We start from the raw sequence: 17,887 nt of genomic DNA, 5'->3' as shown, positions 1-17,887 counted from the left end.
CACGAGAGGTGTTTGGGGAACACCCGGTGGGGCTTACTCCAAGCCGTTGCCCCTTTAAGAGGGCGGAGCCCCGCCCGCCGCCGTTACCGGGAGGGGCGTGGCCTGGGCCGGGGCGTGGCCGCGGGCCGGGACCGGCCGGTCCTTCCTTCCCCCCCCACCCCAACTCGCCGCTACCGGAAGGGCCCGGCCCGGCCCCAGCGCTTCGCCCCCGCCGCCAGCATGAGGTGAGCGGCCGAGGCGGGGGTGGCACCGGGAATACCGGCGGCTGGCAGCGGAGGCACCGGGCAGCGCCGGGAACTGGCACCGGGGGGTACCCGAAGCATGGAGGGCACTGGGAATACCGGGAATCTGGCACCGGGCAGCACCGGGAACGGGCACCGGAGGCACCCGGAACACGGGGGACACCGGAATACCGGGGATCTGGCACCGGGGGCACTGGGAATACCAGGAGCTGGCACCGGGGGCACCGGGCAGCACTGGGAACTGGCACCGGGAATAGCGGGGGCTGGCACCAGGGGGCACCCGGAGCACGGGGGGCACCGGGAATACCGGGAGGTGGCACTGAGGACACCAGGAGCTGGCACTGGGGGGTATCTGGAGCACGGGGGACACCGGGAATACCGGGAGGTGGCACTGGGAAACACCGGGGACCAACCAGGAACTGGCACTGGACACACTGGGCAGTACCGGGAACTGGGACTGGGAGAAGTGGGGAGCACCAGGAACTGGTACCGGAGGCACTGGAGTGTACTGGGAGCACTGGGGGGGGCACTGGAAACTGGCACCGAGGTCATCGGGGTGTACTGGGAGCACCAGGAACCGGTGCCCAGCGCCGGTGGTGGCTGGGACCCTGGCGGGGGGTGACCCGTGCGACCTCCCCCCCCGCGCCTCAGTTTCTCCGTGCGGGGAGCGCTGAGGTCGCTCGTCCATCAGCAGCCGCTGACCCGCCCCGTGCCCCCCCTCCGCCGGATGTCCCGGGGCGGGGGGGCAGCGTTCGGGCGCCTGTGGGTCCCCTCCGAACCCTGAGGAAGTGGGGGAGGGACGGGGCTGGCGCCTGTGGCCCCCGTGGAGAAGAGGAAGGAAAAAGGGGGGGTGCGCGGGAGGGGGGAGCTGTTGGGGTGCGCTTGGGGGTTCGCTGCTGGGTGAGGGGTGTGCAGAGCCCGGGGGTGCCCCACGCCCGGTCCCAGGGGATGTGTCTTGTGGGTCCCCCCCACTCCAGGGAGGGTCTGTACAGATGGGGGTCCTCAGCCCTGGGGGGGGGGGGGCTGTCCTTGGGGAGTCCTGGTAAAGGTGGGGGGCCCACACCCGAGAGGTCTCTATGCTGGGGGGTCCAGCACCCAGGAGATCCCACACTTGGGGGGAGGTTGCTTTTGTTGGGGGTGAGGGGCTCCTACACCCAGAGGGTCTCACTCCATTGGGGGTGTCGCATATCCTGGGGGGTGCCCACCCGGTGTTGTCCCCCCCACCTCGCAGCGAGACAGTGCTGTGCAGCGCCCGGGCAGCGGTGCTGCTCTACGATGACACCCACAAGCAGTGGGTGGCAGCCGGGGGGGGGCCCCAAACCGTCAGCTGCGTCCAGCTCTACCATCACCCCGGCACCAACGGCTTCCGCCTGGTAGGGCGCAAGATGCAGCCCGACCAGCAGGTGAGGGTGTCTGGGGGGGCACCCGGGGGGGGCTTTGGGGGGCTATGGGGTAATTCTGGGCATGGGGCAGCCGTAGGGGTTATGGGGGAATGTTGGATATTGGGGGGGCTATGGGGCACCCGTGGGTGCAGGGTGGGGATATGGAGCAATGCTGAGTAGGGGGGACACACGTGCTGTGTATGGGGCAGCTGTGCGGATGGGGAGGCTCTGTGGGGCACCCCTGGGTGCCAGGCTGCCCCCTGAACGCCTGTGGGTGCCTGCAGGTGGTCCTGAACTGCCCGCTGGGGAGGGGGCTGCGGTACAGCCAGGCCACCCCCCAGTTTCACCAGTGGCGGGAGGCCCGTCGGGTCTGGGGGCTCAGTTTCGGGGCCCCCCAGGAGGCCGCCCTCTTTGCCTCCGCTGTCCTGCGAGCCCTGAAGGCACTGGAGGAGGGTGAGTATGGGGCAGGGGGGGTCAACGTGGGCACCGATGGGGGGGGTGGGGTCTGACCCAATGTCTCATCCAGGCACCCCACTGTCCTGGCCAGACTCTGATGGTTCGGCTGCAGAGGAGCCTGAGCATCAAGAGAGGTGAGGGACCCCCAAACTGTTGCTGCTGGCGGGTGGGGGGCTCACTGTGCTGTTGGAGTGCTGGGGGTGTCCCCCGATGCCAGGGGGGCTGTAGGTGCTGACCCATTTCCCCCCTAGGCAGGTGCTGGAGGAGCCTGAGCGCCGTGTGGCAGCTGCAGGTGGGTGATGGGGGGGGGGGTCCGTGGCTGAATCCCACCCCCCAACACTGAGGATAGAAAACCCCCTACCCCCACTTTCCACCCTGCTAAATCCCTTTCCACCCCCAGGCACCCAGGCCGTGTCCATTGGAGGCCCCCCACCGCCTCCTGGCCCCCCACCGTCCCTGGGCCCTCCCCCACCCCCTGGCCCCCCGCCAGCCTCGGGGGTCCCGCCAGCCCCCCCCTTGCCGGTGGCATCGGGTGCTGCTGCGGGGGGTCCCGGGGGAGGCTCTGGCTTTGCTGCTGCCATCGCAGGGGCCAAACTCAGGAAAGTGGGCAAGGTGAGAGGAGGGGGACAGCTGGGGTGGTGGTGGGGGCAATAAGTTTGCAGGGGGGGGGGGGGCTCTGTATCACCCTCTTTCTCTTGGCAGGACGAGGCTGTGGGTGCAGGCCCCCCCCCTGCACCTCCCAAGGGTGAGAGTGCCCGGGGGGGCACTGGGGGGGGGCTGATGGAGGAGATGAGTGCCATGCTGGCCCGACGGTGAGAGGGGGGGGCACGACGGGGGGGAACCCCACTGTGCCCAGAAGTGCCCCTCAAGGTGAGGGGCATCCCTGTGCCCATGCTCACCCCCGCCTCCCCCACCTCTCTGTCCTACCCCAGGAGGAAAGCCACCCTGCAGGGGGACAAGACAGCACCAAAGAGGGACGAAGACATCGCCAGTGTAAGTGCCCCCCGAATTTTAGGGAGCTCCTGCATTGATGGGGGATGCTCTGTGTGCAACCCCCTCCCTATTCCCACTGCCTCAACCTCAAGGGCAGTTAAATCCCCTTGGACTCGGATCCCGGTGGATTCCCACTCCGTGTCCACTTCCCCCCCATCCACTTCCCTGCCCCTGTCGCGACCCCTCTCTCCGCCCCCGCAGGACGAGGCGGAGCCGGGCACTAGGACCCAGGGGCAGCCCGCGGGTGAGTGCGGGCATCGGCGTGCGGGAGCGCTCCGGCGGGGGGGAGATCCTTTGAGGCCCCCCCTATTATCTGCTGCCCTCTCCCCGCAGAGCCCGTGCGGAGGCCATGGGAGAAGGCCAGCTCCACGCTGCCAAGGTGAGTTTGGGGGGGGGAGACACACAGGCCAGAGGCTGGAGGGGTTTTTGGGGTGCAAGGAGGGTCTCTACCCCCCCCAAGAAGGATTTGGGGAGCAAGTTGCAGGGCTGGGGGACAGGCAGGTTCAGGGGTACCCAAGGCACGAGATGAGGTGCACTCATGTCCGTCTGGGGGCGGTCCGCAACCTGGTTTTGCCCCCCACCTTCCCCAGGATGAAGTCGGCTGTCCCAGCTGCTCCCGCCGACCCCCCCGGTCCCACCGAGGAACCCGACCTGGAGCGAATCAAACAGGTACCGGGCAGGGCGGTGCGTGGTGGGGAGGGGGGCCACGGGGAGATGCCCCCTCCCATCCTCTCACCGTGTTGCCCCCCCAGGAGCTGCTGGAGGAGGTGCGGAGGGAGCTACGGAAGATGAAGGAGGAGATCATTGAAGGTGGGGGGGCACGGGGCGCTGGGGGGGTGTTTCGTGGGACAAAGCCACGGGACAGGAGGGGGCAATAAGGTACTGTGGGGTGGAGGCAATGGGGGGACAATGGGGAGACCCTCCCCCCGTAATGCTGCATTTCCTCCCCCTCCAGCGTTCGTGGCTGAGCTGCGGAAGCGGAACGCACCCTAATCCCCCTCAGGCTCCCCAAAGTCGGGGAGGTGGTCTCCCCTACTTCACCTCCACCCTCATCTCACTCCCCCTACGCCGGATCCTCCCCCCTAGGCTGTGCCTTACCAGCCGGGGGGGGGCCAAAGCAGCCCCCCCTCCACTGTGCCCCCTCCTCACCGCCACTTTGGAGACCCCCCCCCTTTTTTTTTACACATGGTGGGAGCACTGTGAGGTGCCCCCTCCCTCCTCTCCTCCCCTCGGGGTCTCTTTTATGCCACTTCTGGGTTTTTCACCTTTTTATTTAGGGTTTGGGGTTTTTTTTGGGGGGAGAGCTTTGGGGCATCCCCCTCCCCTGACGAACAGTAAACGCCGTTGTTTTGTACATGACACCCGTGTCACCCATCACCTGTGTCACCCGTGGGGGGGGTCTCATCATCATCACACGCTCCTGCCCCCCCCGCCCCTGGCCCCGCCCCCAGCTGCCAGGCCCCGCCCTCCACGGAGCGCGACCAATCAGGCCCCGCCCCCGAAGGAACCCGCCGGCGGGAAACGAGCACGTGGGCGCTTTTAACGGCCGGGTCCGGGGGTCGCGTGTCCTTGGCCACCTCCGGCGGCGGCGGCGGGGCTAGCGCTGTCCGGGCCGTGGCCGACGTGTCCGGGGCCGCGTCCGGGCGGCAGGCGTGCGGCCACGGCGTCCAGCTCGTCCTGCAGCCGCTGCAGCCTCTCCCCGACCTCCCGCAGCGCCGCCGCCTGCTCCTCCTCCCGCCGCCGCGCCTGCCCCGCCTGCCGGGCGTACTCCAAGTAGAGGCAGAGCCCTCCCACGCCGAACACGATCGCTTCCCCCAGCAGCTCCGCTCCCAGCTCCGCCGCCGCGTCCTCGTTCAGCGGTTTGACGGCGGCGCCGCGAAACCCCATCAGCCGCATCTTGGCTCGCATCTCCACCCAGTGATACACTGCGGAGGGCAGCGGGGAGGGCAGCGGGGAGCGCCGGGGCACCCGCAAGACCTTCCCCCGCCCCGCGTGTCCCGCCCCCGGTTCCACCCCCCCCTTCCCCCCGCAGCCCCACGTCCCTCCCCCGCCCGCCCCGCCCCACCCCTCCGGTGTCCTTCCTCCCCTTCCCCCCGGTGTCCTTTGTCTCCACGCCCCCCTCTCGCGGTGTGAGTCCGCGTCCCCCCGGCCCCACTCACGCTGCGCGGGCGGCAGGCAGACGTAGGTGCGGAAGAAGGGGCTGGCGCGGGCCCCGGCCTTGATGCGCGCCGCCAGGGGGCGGCTCAGCTGGCGCGCGCCCAGCGTCAGCAGCTTGGCCAGCGGGAACGCGCCCGCCACCATCCTGCGCGCGCCGCCCGACGTCACCGCCGCGCGCCCCGCGCCGGCCACGCCCCGCGCCGGCCACGCCCCCGCGGACCCGCGCGCAACGGGGCGCCCGTGGGTCGCCGAGGGGCCCCCTAGTGACCCCAGGACGCCCGTGTGTGACACCGGAGCAGCCGTGGGTGAGGCGGGGGCACGCTAGGAGGCTCTGGCCCACCCAGGAGCACGCGCGGGTGACATTGCAGCACCCGTGGGTGATGCTGGACCCCCGTGAGAGACGCTGGAGCGCCCATGGGTGACGCTGGAGCACCCGCGGGTGACTCTAGAGCACCCGTGAGTGATGCTGGGGCACAGCAGGAGACTCTGGACCATCCTGGGTGACTCTGGAGCACATGTGTGTGATGCTGGAGCCCCGTGGGTGATGCTGGACCCCCGTGGGTGACCTTGCAGCACCCATGGGTGATGCTGGACCCCCGTGGGAGACACTATAGCACACGTGGGTGATGTTGGACCCCCCCCGGGGGACACTGGAGCACCTATCAGTGACACTAGTGCCCTACCTGATGACTCTGAATGTCCCTGAGTCACTCTGAAGCACCCGTGAGTGAGGCTGGAGACCCTCAGGTGACACTGGAACAGCCGTGGCGACAGTGAAGCCCCCCTGGCTGAGCCTGTTGCCCTTCCAGGTGACAGTGGAGCACTCCTTGGTGACATTAGACATTCCCTGTAGTACCTGTGGGTGCTACTGTACCGCCCTGGTGACCCTGAAGTCCCCGTGGGTGACACTGGAGCAGTCGTGGGTGACACTGGCACCCCCGTGGGCAGCCTCCTGTCTGCCCCCACCTGAGACTTGGGCCAGGATGCACGTTGCCACCGAGTCACGTTGCATCGACTGAGCCCCCACCGGGTGCCCCCTCCCGTCCCATCTCCCGTGCCCCCGCCCCTCCCGGGGGCGGTGCCGCAGGAGCCGGTGCCGGTGCCCCGAGGGCGGCGGAGACCTGCACCGAGCTGGTACCGGGAGTCCTGGGGCGGGGGGAGGGGGGGGGGGGGTGTCCCGGGAGGCACCGACGAGGTCCGGAGGAGGCGGGGGGACACAGGAGGAGCCTGCGGAGCCTGCGGGGATGTCGGGATGAAGCGTAGGGGAGAGGGGGGCAGCGGGGGGACACGCGTAGGAGGACCCACGGGGGCACGGGACACAGGGGATGGCTCCGGGGGGCAGCGGCAGCACCCCAGAGGGGTGTCGGGGCGAAGCGGAGGGGGCACGGGGGCACTTCGAGCGGCAGCGAGAGACACGCGTGGGGGACGCGGGACCCCAGGGAGGTGACAAAGGGCACCGGGAGGAGGGACAAGGGATACTGCGGGAGCGGACAAGTGACACCGAGAGGAAACGGCACCGGCGGGAGGGGGCAGCCGCCGCTCAGCACCCCCCCGCCCCGAAGGCTGTCCCGTCCCGCCGTCCCCACGCGTGGCCACGGCCCTACAGGGGGAGATTGTCACGGGGGCGGGGGTCACTGGTGCGGAATGGGAAGAAATGTCGGTGCAGGGAGGGTCCCGGTCTCGGCCCCCTCCCCGGAGGAACCGAGGCGTCCCGGCACCACCTGCAGCTCCCTGGTAACGAGGACGTCAAAGGGGGAGGTGGCGCCGGTAACGGGGAGGGGGGGGACACCGGTACCCCCATCCTTCCCGGTGCCCCCCCGCCCTGGTACACCCCCCTCCCCCCGCCCCACCCCAGGAGCCACTGTCGCCGTCATGGGCCACTGGGCTGTGGCCCCTCCCCTGCTCAGCCGGGTCCTGCTTGGGGCCGAGGTGAGACCCCCCCCCACACCCCCCAGGATCCCGCCAACATCACCCAGGGGTCACCGCACGCCCTGGGACCCCCAACTGCCACCGCTGGCATCCCCTCAGGACCTTCCCATTGCCTCACTGAGACCTCTACCCCAACCAGGAAGACCCCCCCTCCCAGCTGCCACCTCCAGACACATACCCCCAAGGACCATGGTGTCCCAACTCTGGTCCCCCCACGGTGGTGTCCCCAGTCACGGTGGCCACCATGGTGATGAATGCGGCTGTGGTGGCCCTAAGGTGGTGCCCCTGGTGCTGGTGTCCCCTCGACGGTGTCCCCACGGTGTTCCCTTGCAGGAGGAGCGCTCAGCCCAGGCAACGTTTGTCGCCTGGCACGAGTACCGGGAAGCCTGCGAGCTGCGGCTGCGCCTCGAGCCCCTGGCACCCGGTGAGTGGGGATGTGGGGGACACTGGTGGGGCTCCAGGGACACCCTGATCCCTTGCTCTCACCCCCCCCCAGGACCTGTCTGCAACCGCAGCTTTGACATGTACGCTTGCTGGGGGGATGCGGCCCCCAACAGCACCGTCACCGTCCCCTGCCCCTGGTACCTACCCTGGCACCACCGAGGTAAATGGAAGGGGATGACACCAAACCCGGGGGGTCCCAGGGGTGTCTGTGGGTGCTGTGCAGTGACAGGACAGGCTGCTCAGTGCAGGACGGGGTCGTGGCTCGGCGCTGCGGACCCGACGGACAATGGGTGACAGACGAGACCGGGCGGCCCTGGCAGGACCATTCGCAGTGTGAGGATGTGGCGCAGGAGCAGCCGCTCCAGGTGGGGACCCGTGGGGTGCTGTGCCAAGGGGTTCCACGCTGTGGGGTGCTGTGCCCATGAGATGCCATGCTGTAGGGTGCTGTGCCAAAGGATGCTATGCTATGTGCCGTGGGGTGCCATGCGGGGAGTTTGCTGTGCTGGGATGTGTTGCACTGCTGTGCCACACTGCACTGTGCCATACACCATGCTGTGCACTGCGCTGCTCTGCTCTGCCACGCTGTGCTGTGCCATGAACCATGTTATGCCCCATGCCATGCCCTGTGCTGCACCCCATGCCAGGCCACGTGCCAGCGGCTGCGCCGTGCCAGGCTGACACGTGCCGTACCCCACGTTGTGCAGTGCCATGCACCGTCGGGCTGTGCTGCAGCGAGCGCTGCCGCCGGCGACTGCTGGGTTGCGCCTTGTGCTGTGCCACAACACGCACAGCGCCGTGCCGTGCCGCTTTGTACCACCCTGTGCCGTGACACACACCGGGACATGTTGTGCTGCGCCGTGCTGTGCCATGCTGGGCTATGTGGGACTGCACCATGCCCTGCCCTGTGCCGCTCCGGTGCAGTGCTATGTCCCCCGTGCCCTGTGTCCGCTGTCCCCGCAGTGGCAGGCCTGGCTGCTGGAGCAGTTCCGCCTCCTCTACACCGTGGGCTACTCCCTCTCCCTCGTCGCCCTCGTCCTGGCCCTGCTGCTACTCCTGCTCTTCAGGTACCTGAGCTGGGGCACACCTGGGTGCTCTCCGGGCACTCGTGGGTGCTTCCACCTGCTCGTCCCCGCAGGCGCCTGCGTTGCACCCGCAACTTCATCCACGCCAACCTTTTCCTCTCCTTCGTGCTGCGGGCGGGCGCCATCCTGACACGGGACGCGCTGCTGCAACGCCGCCTGCGTCCTGGCCCTGGCCACCCCCTGCAGCTGTTGGGCCAGCAGGTGGGCACTCCCAGGGGGGCAGGGGGCACTTATGGGGGGTAACCGTGGAGGGGGCACCCGTGCAAGAGGAGGACACCCGTGGGTGGGTGATGGTGGGGGGACACAAGGATGGGAGCTGGTTGCATCGTGACGCTGGTGCCACCACAATGCCGGTGTTTCGGTGCTGGTGTGGGTTTGTCCTCGTTGGCAGGCCGTGGCCGGGTGCCGGCTGGCCCAGGCTCTCACCCAGTACTGTGTGGGTGCCAACTACGGGTGGCTACTGGCCGAGGGACTCTTCCTCCATAAGCTCCTGGTGCTGGCAGCCTTCTCCGGCGAACGCTGCCTCCCGGCTTTCCTCCTCCTCGGCTGGGGTGAGCCCATCCCAATGTCCCCCCATTGTCTCCGTGTGTCCCCATGTCCTCTCCCTGACCTTGTCTCCATCCCTCCAGGAGCCCCCGTGCTCTTTGTGGTCCCATGGGTGGTGGTGAGATACCTCTATGAGAATGAGGGGTGAGGCTGCCAGACACCCCCTCTCTCCCCATTTTGTCACACCTGGGGGACACTGTGATGTCCCCAAACGGGACCCATGCCTCTGGCTGAGCCCCCCGCTACCCGGCAGGTGCTGGGAGAGGAACGAGAAGGCAGCAGTGTGGTGGATCATCCGCTGTCCCATCCTGCTGGCGGTGGCGGTGGGTGTCACAGCAGGGGCGGGGGAGGGGGGGCCGTCACAGGCGCTGTCACTGCTGCTCTCTCCATCCCCAGGTGAATTTCGTGGTGTTTGTGCGCATCGTCCGCATCTTGGTGGCCAAAGTCCGGGCACATCAGGTGTCCCGTGGAGACACCAGGGTCAGGTGCGGGCACGGTGACGTTGGGATGGGCGAGGGGACATGGGGATGGGCACAGAGACAACAGTGACCCTGGCGTGGGGATGCAGGGATGTGGGTTGTACACACCATCCCTGTCCATGCAATGCCCTTGTGTCCACCCCAGCCCCCAAGCATGTCCTCATGTGTCCCCATCCCTGCAATGTCCTCAGACGTGTCCCCAGGGTGTCCCCATCTCAGTCACATCCTGTAGCATGTCCCCATGCATGTCCCTGTCCCCATAACATCCTGAGTGTGGTGTCCCCATCCCCGTAATGCTGCCAGACCCGTCCCTGAGGGTGTCCCCATCCCCCCCCCAGGGGATCCCCAGGGGTGTCCCTGAGTGTACCCCTTCACAGGCTGGCCAGGTCGACGCTGACGCTGATCCCGCTGCTAGGGGTGCACGAAGTAGCCTTTGCTCTGCTGGGGGAGGGACAAGGGGGTGGCACCCTGCGCCTGGTGCGGCTCTGCCTGCAGCTGCTGCTGTCCTCCTCCCAGGTGCTGAGGGGGCGATGAGGGAGCATGGGGGGGGGGTACAGTGGGGGAGTGTGCGATGGGGAGGCTGCGATGGGGTAGGGGTGTGATGGAGGGGTGCAGTGGAGGGGGCTGCAATGGGCTGGGGATGTGATGGAGAGGTGCAATGGGGGGTGTGCAACGGGAGGGCTGCAATAGGGTGGGTTTGGGGTTGCTGCAGTGGGGGGGTGCAGGAGGTTGCTGCTCTAATGGGGTGCCTGGAGATAGATGCTTAGGTGGGGAGGGAGGTTGCTCATTTCGGGAGAGGTACAGACCACGTGCACCCCCTCGCCTGGGTGCAGCCCCCACACCCCCGGTCTGACACCCCCCTCACCCCCAAGGGCCTCGTTGTCAGCGTTCTCTACTGCTTTGTCAACAAGGAGGTGCGTCAGGGTGCGTCGCGACACGTGGGGCGGGGGAGGGAGGGGGCATGTCGTGACGTGACATATCACGACATGTCCCACTGTCGCAGGTGCAGGCAGAGGTGCGTCGTGGGTGGCAGCGGTGCCGCCTGGGTGCCTCCTGTCCCCTTGGACCCCCCCGACATCCCCCCCGTGGCACCCGCCTATACGTGGCCGTGGGGGGCCAGCGCCCAGCTCCCCCCGATCCCGGGGGGCACCCGATCGCCGAGAGCTGCTGCTGAGGAGGATGGTGGGGGCACCTGTGAGAGCTGCTGGGGGGGGAAATGGAGAGGCTTGGCGGGGGGAATTCCTGAGGTGCCGGGGGGGGGTATTACCCAATGGCTGGGGGGGAAGAGTCTGGGGGTCCCCAACACCAAGGTTAGGGGTTAGTGGAGGGGGTAGATGACCTTCGCACTTTGAGGTGTGTTAGAAGGTCTTGGAAGGGTTCACTGACGCCTTGGGGTGCTGAGAGGGACTTGGAGGGGGTCCTAAACACCTTGGGGTGCTGCTGGGGTGCAGACGCCGTCGTCCCCACCTTTGTACCTTAAAGAACCGTGAAACCCACGAGCGGCTCGTGTGAAATAATCGGGGGTGTCACTGGGGGGCACCGGCGACCGGGGCTTCGTGTGATGGAGCGGGGGGGGGGGGGTGTGGGGTGTGTGGAGGGAGGGGAAGACCCTCCCCGCTGCCCCGGGGCGCATGCACGGAATCTCCGCGCGGACTACGGCCCCCAGCGGCCCCCGCCCGGCGCCTGCGCCCGGAGCCGCGGCCGGACGCCTGCGCCGGGGTCCCCGGAAGCGGCGCGGAGAGGCGGAGCGGCCGCGCCCGGCACCTGCCCGGTGAGCGGGGGAGGGGCGGCGGCACCGGGCGGGGCCGGGCCGCGGCGGGGGAGGGGGGGGGGCGGCCGCGGGCGTGGGGTGCCCCGGGGCGCCGCGGGGCTCTGCGGGGGCGGTGGGCGAGCCCCGGGGCCGGTGCACGGTAGCGGGGGGCGGCTGGAAGGCGGGGTGCGGGGCCCTTGTGTCCCGCTAGTGACACGCCGTTTGTAGCGGGGCCGAGGCCGCGTCCGTGCCACGCCGGGAGCGTGGAGGGGGGGGCGGCTGGCTTGTGACTCTCCCCCCCCTCCCGTGACACTTAGCGGGGGGACGGGCCCGCGCCCCCGGGGGGACGACAGTGCCGGCCGTGCCCTGCCTTTGTACGGCGGGGAACGGTTCCTTGCGCGCCCTGCGCCGGACCGGGGGCGCGTTCCCGTGTCGTGCGTGGGGAGGGTTATGCACGTCCCGGTGCCGCGCGGGTGTGGGGTGGCGGTTGCATCCCCGTGTCACGCCCGAGGCGGGGACAGGCTTCGGCCTCGCGTCACCCACGAGGGTCACAGTCTCAGCTTCCCCACCCAGGGACGCGTGGGAGCCCCCCCCGGGGCCACGCGGGATCGTGTCCGCGGCGCGGGGGCGGGGACGCGAGACCACGCCCCCTTCTGGCCCCGCCCCCGCGCCGCGCCGCCGCCGTCCATATATGGGCATGGCCCGAACGCGACTTCCTGATTGGCCGCCGCCGCTCGTTAAAAAGGCGGCGGGGGGGCGCCCTCACCGCCGCGGCCGCTTTAAGGGGCGGGGCTTGGGGACTGGTGGGCGGGGTTTCGGGGCTGGTGGGCGGGGCTTAGGCGTGTGCGGCGGGGTGGGGGGAGCACCGGCCCCGTGTAATCCCGGTGCCCCCAGAATGACCCGGTACGGGCACGAGAACGGCCTCGTTAACACCCCCGCCGGCCCCCCGTGCTTGCACTCACAGCCCCATATTGACCCCCAATGTCCTGTAGCGTCCCCAGAAGCCCCACACCAGCCCCGCGCTGTCCCTACCAGCCCCATACGTGTGTCTACCAGCCCCATACTCGGGTCTGCCAGCCCCATGCCGTCCCCACTGCCCTCACCCCATTGCCACGGGCTCATTTCACACCCCTTTTCTCTCCTGGCAGGCCTGGGCACGGGTGCCAGCAGCCCACAGTGTCGGCAGTGCGATGGTGCCCTGATGGAGCCCAACGCCTTTCCCCAGCTGCAGCTCTGGTGCCCACGGCCCTTTGGCACTTACTCCCAGAACAAACCATGCCCCGGTCCCAGCTCCACCAAGAAACCTTTCACCTGCCGTCCCACCGAAGAGCCCGCTGGAGCCCGAGCCCCTTCCGAAAACACGCCGCCGGCTCCCGCCAATGCGGCCACAGCTCCTCCGGCACCAGCGGAGGAAGGGAGGGTGCTGCTGGACACTTGGTATGTCATCAAACCGGGCAACACCAAGGAAAAGGTGGCCTTCTTTGTGGCACACCAGTGTGGCGGCGGCATCAGCGCCAGTGGCACTGGCAGCCGCGCCAGCACCATGAAGGTAAAGGGCAACTGGGGCACTGATAGCTCCAAAGCCAAGCGGCGGCGGCGCTGCCATGACCCCACTAAGAACAAAGCAGCCCCAGTGTGGGCTGCTGGTGGCAGAGACCCGGCTTGCCTGTGTCCTGGCGAGCCGCCCACTGGCGGCAGCGAAGCCCCCGATTTGCTGTCGGTGGCCGAGATGGTGGCGTTGGTGGAGCAGAGGACGGCGCTGGCGTTGCAGAGCTTTCCCCGGCCCTGCAGTGCTCCCGCTGCCCCTGTTGTCTTCGTGGAGGCGGCCAACAGCGAAACCAAAGCGCCAGGTGGCTCCGACTGCAGCCGGGTGGCTGAAGCTGTTGCCCACTTTGAGTCACGGCAGCGGGAGCACGGTGGCACCCGGCCCAACGGGCTGTACCGCCCGGGTGCTGAGTGTGCCACGGCAGCGGCGGCGCCGGGGCCCGGTGAGGTGCGTATCGCCTTCCGCATCTCCAGCGGGCGCGAGTCCCGTGCCGGGGCTGCCGCGGCTGAGCCGGGCGCTGCCGGACGTCCCAATTGTGTCTTTATGAGCTGCGGGACGGCAAGCGGCAGCGGCGGCACTGGTGGCCGTGCCAAGGACAAGATCACCTGCGACCTCTACCAGCTGATCAGCCCGTCCCGCGATGCGCTGCCCAACAACGTGGAGTTCCTCCTGGCCACCGCCAGTCCCAAGGGGGACGGGGACGGCCCCGACGTGGACATGGGGTGCGGCGAGGCGTTGGCAGCTGCGATCAAGCCGGAGATGGGGGAAGGAAGCGTTGAGGGAGCATCAGCACGGGATTGCACCTCTGGCTTCCATGTGGACGTGGTGGTGACAGGGGTGGTGGACCAATGCGTCTTCTTTGGCAAGGACAGTGCCAAGAAGATGAAGGAGGAGACCGTGCGGCTGCCGGCGGCGGCTCAGGAGGACCCACCGCCAGGGCAGCTCTTCCTCCTGCCTGTCCCCGAGGAGACGCCAGCAGCGGAAGACACGGAGGCCGGCGAGGAGTCGTCGGCCATCCCCGACCCCTCGCTGTGCCGCTTGTACCGTCACGTCTCCCACGACTTCTTGGAGATCCGCTTCAAGATCCAGCGGCTGCTGGAGCCCCGTCAGTACATGCTACTGCTGCCGGAGCACGTCATGGTGAAGATCTTCAGCTACCTGCCCACCCAAGCGCTGGCCGCCCTTAAGTGCTCCTGTCACTACTTCAAATCCATCATTGAGACCTTCGGGGTGCAGGCTACCGATTCCCGCTGGAACCGTGACCCCCTGTACCGTGATGACCCCTGCAAGCAGTGCAAGAAGCACTACGAGAAGGGGGATGTGTCCCTGTGCCGGTGGCACCCCAAGCCCTACCACCACGACCTGCCTTATGGCCGATCCTACTGGATGTGTTGCCGGAGACCTGACAAGGAAGCGCCCGGGTGCAGGGTGGGCTTGCATGATAACAACTGGGTACACCCGGCCGCCCGGCGTGACGACGGCAGGTGAAGGGACAGGAGCCAGCAGGGACAGTGGTGCAGGATTCTGGGGGGAACGTGGAGTGGGGAGGTTGTGCACAGCGGCTGCTGGAAAGGGCGGAGGAGGAGGTGGAAAAAAAACCCAAAACAAATCAAAAAAAAAAAAAACCAAAAAGAAGAGAAAATGATCAAAGCCCCAAAACTTGAAGGGAAAAAAAGGAACAAAGTGGAGGTGGAGAGAGAGAGAGGGAGAGAGGGGGGTGGTGGTAGCAGCAGGGTGGGAGGTGGAATCTGGGATGGCGATAGCCCTGTGGAGGATGACGTCTCCATCTGGGGTCATGTCGCCATGGAGGGCAGTGGCCCCATGGCAACGATTCCAACTGGGCTGATGGCTGATGGCCCAGGGTAACGTCCCCATCTGAGGTGCTGGCCTCATGGAGGGTGGTGACCCTGTGGAGGGTGACATCCTCATCTGAGGTGCTGGCCCCGTGGAGGGTGACATCAGCCCCCTGGGGAGTGGCGGCTCACCGTGGGGTGCACGAGGGATCGTCGAGGTTGGGAAAAGCCCTTTAAGGACATCGAGTCCAGTCCAAAGCTGCCACCGCGATCGTGAATCAAGCGCCGTCCTGGTCCGAGTGCCTCGGACTGATGCCCCCAACGCCCCAGGCGACATGTGCGGTCCCGTCCCGCCCGGCGAGTGACGTCACGGCACGCTGGGGCTGCGGTGGCCGCACGCTGGACGCACAAGCCACCAGATTCCCCCCTCCAGCCCCGCGCGCGCGCCACGCCCCTCGGCCACGCCCCCGGCGCCGCCCAATGAGGCAGCGCCCCAGAGACCACGCCCCTCCCGGCCCCGCCCCCGCGCCATGCGGAAAGGCGCCGCTGGCTGCCGCCGCTCCCGGGCCGCGGGTTCGGGGCCTGGCCCCGGCCCGGTCCCGGTGCCCGTTCCGGTGTCGGTCCTCGGGCTCTGCCCGCCGTCCCGTAGGTGCTCACGGACGCTGTTGCCGCTGCTGGCTTTGGCGGCTGCTGCAGCCGCCGTCGTTTACATCGCCTGGCTTGGCGGGGAGAGGGACGCTGGCCCGGTGAGGTAGCGGCGCGGTGGGGGAGGATCCAGGAGGGGAGGTGTCGGTTGGTTTTCAGACAGGGAGGGGCCGGGGAGGGTGAGCATGGAGAGCCTCGCCTATCCCCGCGAGTCCCTAGAGCATGTGGGAGCGCCCTGACCTCTCCCGGGATCTCCCCAGCCCCTCTCAGGACCGTCCCAGTCCGCTGGTCTCCATCCCAGGGGTACACAGGGGATCTCGGGGCACTTCAGGCCACCTCCGGGGACACCCAAACACTCTTCAACCCCCTCGTATCCCCCGGTGCCCTCCCCCAGGGTACCCAACTTCTTAAGACTCCCCTCCCCCAATACTCCCGTTTGGGCCACCTCAGACCTCTCTAGGGACCCCTAAAGCCTCTTGGGAGACCCCAGTTTCCCCGTCCAGATACTGACACAGCCCCCTGCAGCCCCCCGCCAGCCCCCGTCCAGAGCAGGCTCTGCGGGCGCTGCTGGGGCGGCTGGATGCCACTCGCCTGCGGGACACGTTCCTGCGGCCCCTCCTGCGGGAGCGGGTGCCGGGGGGTCGCGGGAGCCGCGCGGCTCGCCAGGTAAGAGCCCCCCCGCTCCCCCAGGCGCTCGCGTCCCAGGGCGCTGCCGCACCCGCCCTCGGGTGTCACCTCACCGGAGGTCCCTGTCCCTGCAGCACATTGTGGGACATTTGGGTGCCCTGGGGGCCACCTGGCACCTGGAGCTCGATGCCTTTGAAGCTGTCACTCCCCGGGGACCCGTGACCTTCACCAACGTGGTAGCCACGGCGGCCCCCACCGCCCCCCACCGTCTAGTCCTCGCCTGTCACTACGACACCAAGGTCTTGCCTCCTGGTCCCGGACAGAGGGTCTTTCTGGGGGCCACAGATTCAGCTGTGCCCTGCGCCATCCTCCTGGAGCTGGCAGCTGCCCTCGACCACCCACTGCGGCGCGCCAAGGACAGGGTGGGTGATGGGTGAGGGGTGGACCCAGGGCTTGAACCCCCCCCCCCCAGCAGGGTGCAGAGGTAACGCCAGTGTCCCAGCAGGGTGCAGAGGTAACGCTGCAGCTGCTGTTCCTGGACGGGGAGGAGGCATTTGAAGACTGGAGTGCCACCGACTCCCTCTATGGTGCCAGGCACTTGGCAGCACGGATGGCCGCCACTCCCCATGGGCCAGGTGGCACCCAGATCACCGCCATGGTGAGTGGCAACCAGTACTGTGGTGGTAGGAGGTTAGTGGCACCTGAGGGTGGTGGCATGGCAGCGGGGGTGGTCTGGTGGCACCCTGGTGTTGGACCAGCTGGGGTAGTCCCCCGACACCTGAGTGGTGGCATGGTGGTGTCCCTGTGCTGGTGTCCCCACCAGTACGCTGGTGTCCTGTGCCACAGAGCCTGTTGGTGCTGCTGGACCTGCTGGGTGCCCGCCACCCTGCCATCCACAGCCACTTCCCCCGCACCCACCACTGGTTCCTGCGCCTCGTCGCCATTGGTAGGACACGGGGACAGGGTCAGGAAGGGGATGGGGACAAGGGGGATTGGGTGGGAACAGGGTTGGGGATGAGATGGGATGGGGGCACATGGATGGAGGCCAAGGTGGGATGCAGGTCTGGGACAGGGATGGAAATGAGGACAGGATGGGGACAAGGGGCTGGGATGGGAAGAGAGAAGGCCAGAGGTGTTACAGAAGGTTCTGTCCTGCCACGTTCCCGGCCCAGAGCAGCGGCTGCGGCGCCTAGGGCTGCTGCACACATCATCCTCCCAGGACCAGCCCTTCTTCCGCCTCAGCCCGGCCCCAGGACCCGTCGAGGATGACCACGTCCCCTTCCTCCAGCTAGGTGACATCCCCGCTCCTCCTTAGAGTTTGTTGTCCCCCGTGTCCCGCTGCTGCGTGGCCAGAGCGAGGAGCAGGGTGGGTAGCTGGAATCCTGTGGGCTGACAGCACAAGGGGGGACACGTTCCCCCCCCTCCACAACCCTGCAGGTGTCCCTGTGCTGCACCTTATCCCCCTGCCCTTCCCCCGCGTGTGGCACACGCTTGAGGACACCGAGGACAACCTACACCCTCCCACCATGGAGGACCTGGGCAAGATCCTGCTTGCCTTCGTGGCTGAGTTCCTGCAGCTCTGAGCCCTGTGAGCCACCAGTAAAGCGGTTGGTGACCAATGCTGTGTCCTGTGCTGTTGCCTGCCGTGGGGACAGACCCCAGGGAGGAGGATCTGGGGACTCTGGGGAGCACGACTTGGGCCCTCAGGCAGCAGGCAGTACAGTGCCTGCGTCCCTTTTAGGGCAGAAGGGTTTCTCAGCCTCCCCTTTCCCTGCCCCAAAGGAGTCCAAGATCCCCACTCAAAAAACCCAACAAA

The 17,887-nt window shown here is 68.0% G+C and overlaps 5 protein-coding genes across 7 annotated transcripts; 4 read left to right on the top strand and 1 right to left on the bottom strand.

The window, feature by feature from the left end:
* Window positions 1-139: 139 nt before the first annotated feature.
* VASP (vasodilator stimulated phosphoprotein) lies at window positions 140-4,432 on the top strand. Of its 2 annotated transcripts, XM_062019641.1 has the most exons (13): window positions 140-224; window positions 1,474-1,645; window positions 1,909-2,077; window positions 2,151-2,214; window positions 2,332-2,372; window positions 2,481-2,692; window positions 2,783-2,892; window positions 3,013-3,073; window positions 3,275-3,317; window positions 3,407-3,452; window positions 3,664-3,742; window positions 3,826-3,883; window positions 4,029-4,432. In XM_062019641.1, exons 1-13 carry the CDS (start codon window positions 220-222, stop codon window positions 4,064-4,066), a joined length of 1,098 nt encoding a protein of 365 aa, XP_061875625.1. In that variant the 5' UTR covers window positions 140-219; the 3' UTR covers window positions 4,067-4,432. The 2 variants fall into 2 exon arrangements, with proteins under 2 accessions (XP_061875625.1, XP_061875624.1); XM_062019640.1 differs by lacking the exon at window positions 140-224 and having other exon boundaries at window positions 1,141-1,645.
* On the bottom strand, window positions 4,324-5,388 carry OPA3 (outer mitochondrial membrane lipid metabolism regulator OPA3). Its single transcript, XM_062019644.1, has 2 exons — window positions 5,233-5,388; window positions 4,324-4,998 (listed from the first exon to the last, which is right to left on the bottom strand). Exons 1-2 carry the CDS (start codon window positions 5,372-5,374, stop codon window positions 4,613-4,615), a joined length of 528 nt encoding a protein of 175 aa, XP_061875628.1. The 5' UTR covers window positions 5,375-5,388; the 3' UTR covers window positions 4,324-4,612.
* Window positions 5,389-6,318: 930 nt separating this feature from the next.
* On the top strand, window positions 6,319-10,884 carry GIPR (gastric inhibitory polypeptide receptor). The gene is made up of 14 exons (XM_062019610.1): window positions 6,319-6,364; window positions 7,086-7,159; window positions 7,493-7,583; window positions 7,656-7,763; window positions 7,847-7,968; window positions 8,564-8,667; window positions 8,739-8,886; window positions 9,077-9,236; window positions 9,315-9,375; window positions 9,485-9,554; window positions 9,628-9,716; window positions 10,088-10,226; window positions 10,583-10,624; window positions 10,714-10,884. Exons 2-14 carry the CDS (start codon window positions 7,103-7,105, stop codon window positions 10,882-10,884), a joined length of 1,362 nt encoding a protein of 453 aa, XP_061875594.1. The 5' UTR covers window positions 6,319-6,364; window positions 7,086-7,102.
* A 514-nt stretch (window positions 10,885-11,398) lies between these two features.
* FBXO46 (F-box protein 46) lies at window positions 11,399-14,587 on the top strand. The gene is made up of 2 exons (XM_062019638.1): window positions 11,399-11,481; window positions 12,609-14,587. The coding sequence occupies exon 2, from the start codon at window positions 12,662-12,664 to the stop codon at window positions 14,492-14,494; it is 1,833 nt and encodes a 610-aa protein (XP_061875622.1). The 5' UTR covers window positions 11,399-11,481; window positions 12,609-12,661; the 3' UTR covers window positions 14,495-14,587.
* A 739-nt stretch (window positions 14,588-15,326) lies between these two features.
* On the top strand, window positions 15,327-17,690 carry QPCTL (glutaminyl-peptide cyclotransferase like). Of its 2 annotated transcripts, none has more exons than XM_062019636.1 (7): window positions 15,327-15,545; window positions 15,970-16,110; window positions 16,206-16,493; window positions 16,577-16,729; window positions 16,918-17,017; window positions 17,249-17,363; window positions 17,509-17,690. In XM_062019636.1, exons 1-6 carry the CDS (start codon window positions 15,330-15,332, stop codon window positions 17,338-17,340), a joined length of 990 nt encoding a protein of 329 aa, XP_061875620.1. In that variant the 5' UTR covers window positions 15,327-15,329; the 3' UTR covers window positions 17,341-17,363; window positions 17,509-17,690. The 2 variants fall into 2 exon arrangements, with proteins under 2 accessions (XP_061875620.1, XP_061875619.1); XM_062019635.1 differs by having other exon boundaries at window positions 17,244-17,363.
* The last annotated feature ends 197 nt before the right edge of the window (window positions 17,691-17,887 follow it).

This window comes from Colius striatus, assembly GCF_028858725.1.
Source record: "Colius striatus isolate bColStr4 chromosome 26 unlocalized genomic scaffold, bColStr4.1.hap1 SUPER_26_unloc_1, whole genome shotgun sequence".
NCBI classification, from domain to species: Eukaryota; Metazoa; Chordata; class Aves; order Coliiformes; family Coliidae; genus Colius; species Colius striatus.
This window is presented reverse-complemented; position numbering and strand designations above follow the sequence as displayed.

Bases quoted from the DNA above. Each gene is read 5' to 3' on its own strand.
- VASP (XM_062019640.1), top strand. From the start codon at position 1,319: ATGCTGGGGGGTCCAGCACCCAGGAGATCCCACACTTGGGGGGAGGTT. The intron at 2,078-2,150 runs GTGAGTATGGGG...TGTCTCATCCAG, and splicing joins CCTGAAGGCACTGGAGGAGG to GCACCCCACTGTCCTGGCCA. The intron at 3,453-3,663 runs GTGAGTTTGGGG...CACCTTCCCCAG, and splicing joins GCCAGCTCCACGCTGCCAAG to GATGAAGTCGGCTGTCCCAG.
- OPA3 (XM_062019644.1), bottom strand. From the start codon at position 5,374: ATGGTGGCGGGCGCGTTCCCGCTGGCCAAGCTGCTGACGCTGGGCGCG. The intron at 4,999-5,232 runs GTGAGTGGGGCC...TGCCCTCCGCAG, and splicing joins CTGCCTGCCGCCCGCGCAGC to TGTATCACTGGGTGGAGATG.
- GIPR (XM_062019610.1), top strand. From the start codon at position 7,103: ATGGGCCACTGGGCTGTGGCCCCTCCCCTGCTCAGCCGGGTCCTGCTT. The intron at 9,237-9,314 runs GTGAGCCCATCC...CCATCCCTCCAG, and splicing joins TTTCCTCCTCCTCGGCTGGG to GAGCCCCCGTGCTCTTTGTG. The intron at 9,555-9,627 runs GTGGGTGTCACA...CTCCATCCCCAG, and splicing joins CCATCCTGCTGGCGGTGGCG to GTGAATTTCGTGGTGTTTGT.
- FBXO46 (XM_062019638.1), top strand. From the start codon at position 12,662: ATGGAGCCCAACGCCTTTCCCCAGCTGCAGCTCTGGTGCCCACGGCCC.
- QPCTL (XM_062019635.1), top strand. From the start codon at position 15,330: ATGCGGAAAGGCGCCGCTGGCTGCCGCCGCTCCCGGGCCGCGGGTTCG. The intron at 15,546-15,969 runs GTGAGGTAGCGG...AGCCCCCTGCAG, and splicing joins GGGAGAGGGACGCTGGCCCG to CCCCCCGCCAGCCCCCGTCC. The intron at 16,494-16,576 runs GTGGGTGATGGG...GTGTCCCAGCAG, and splicing joins TGCGGCGCGCCAAGGACAGG to GGTGCAGAGGTAACGCTGCA.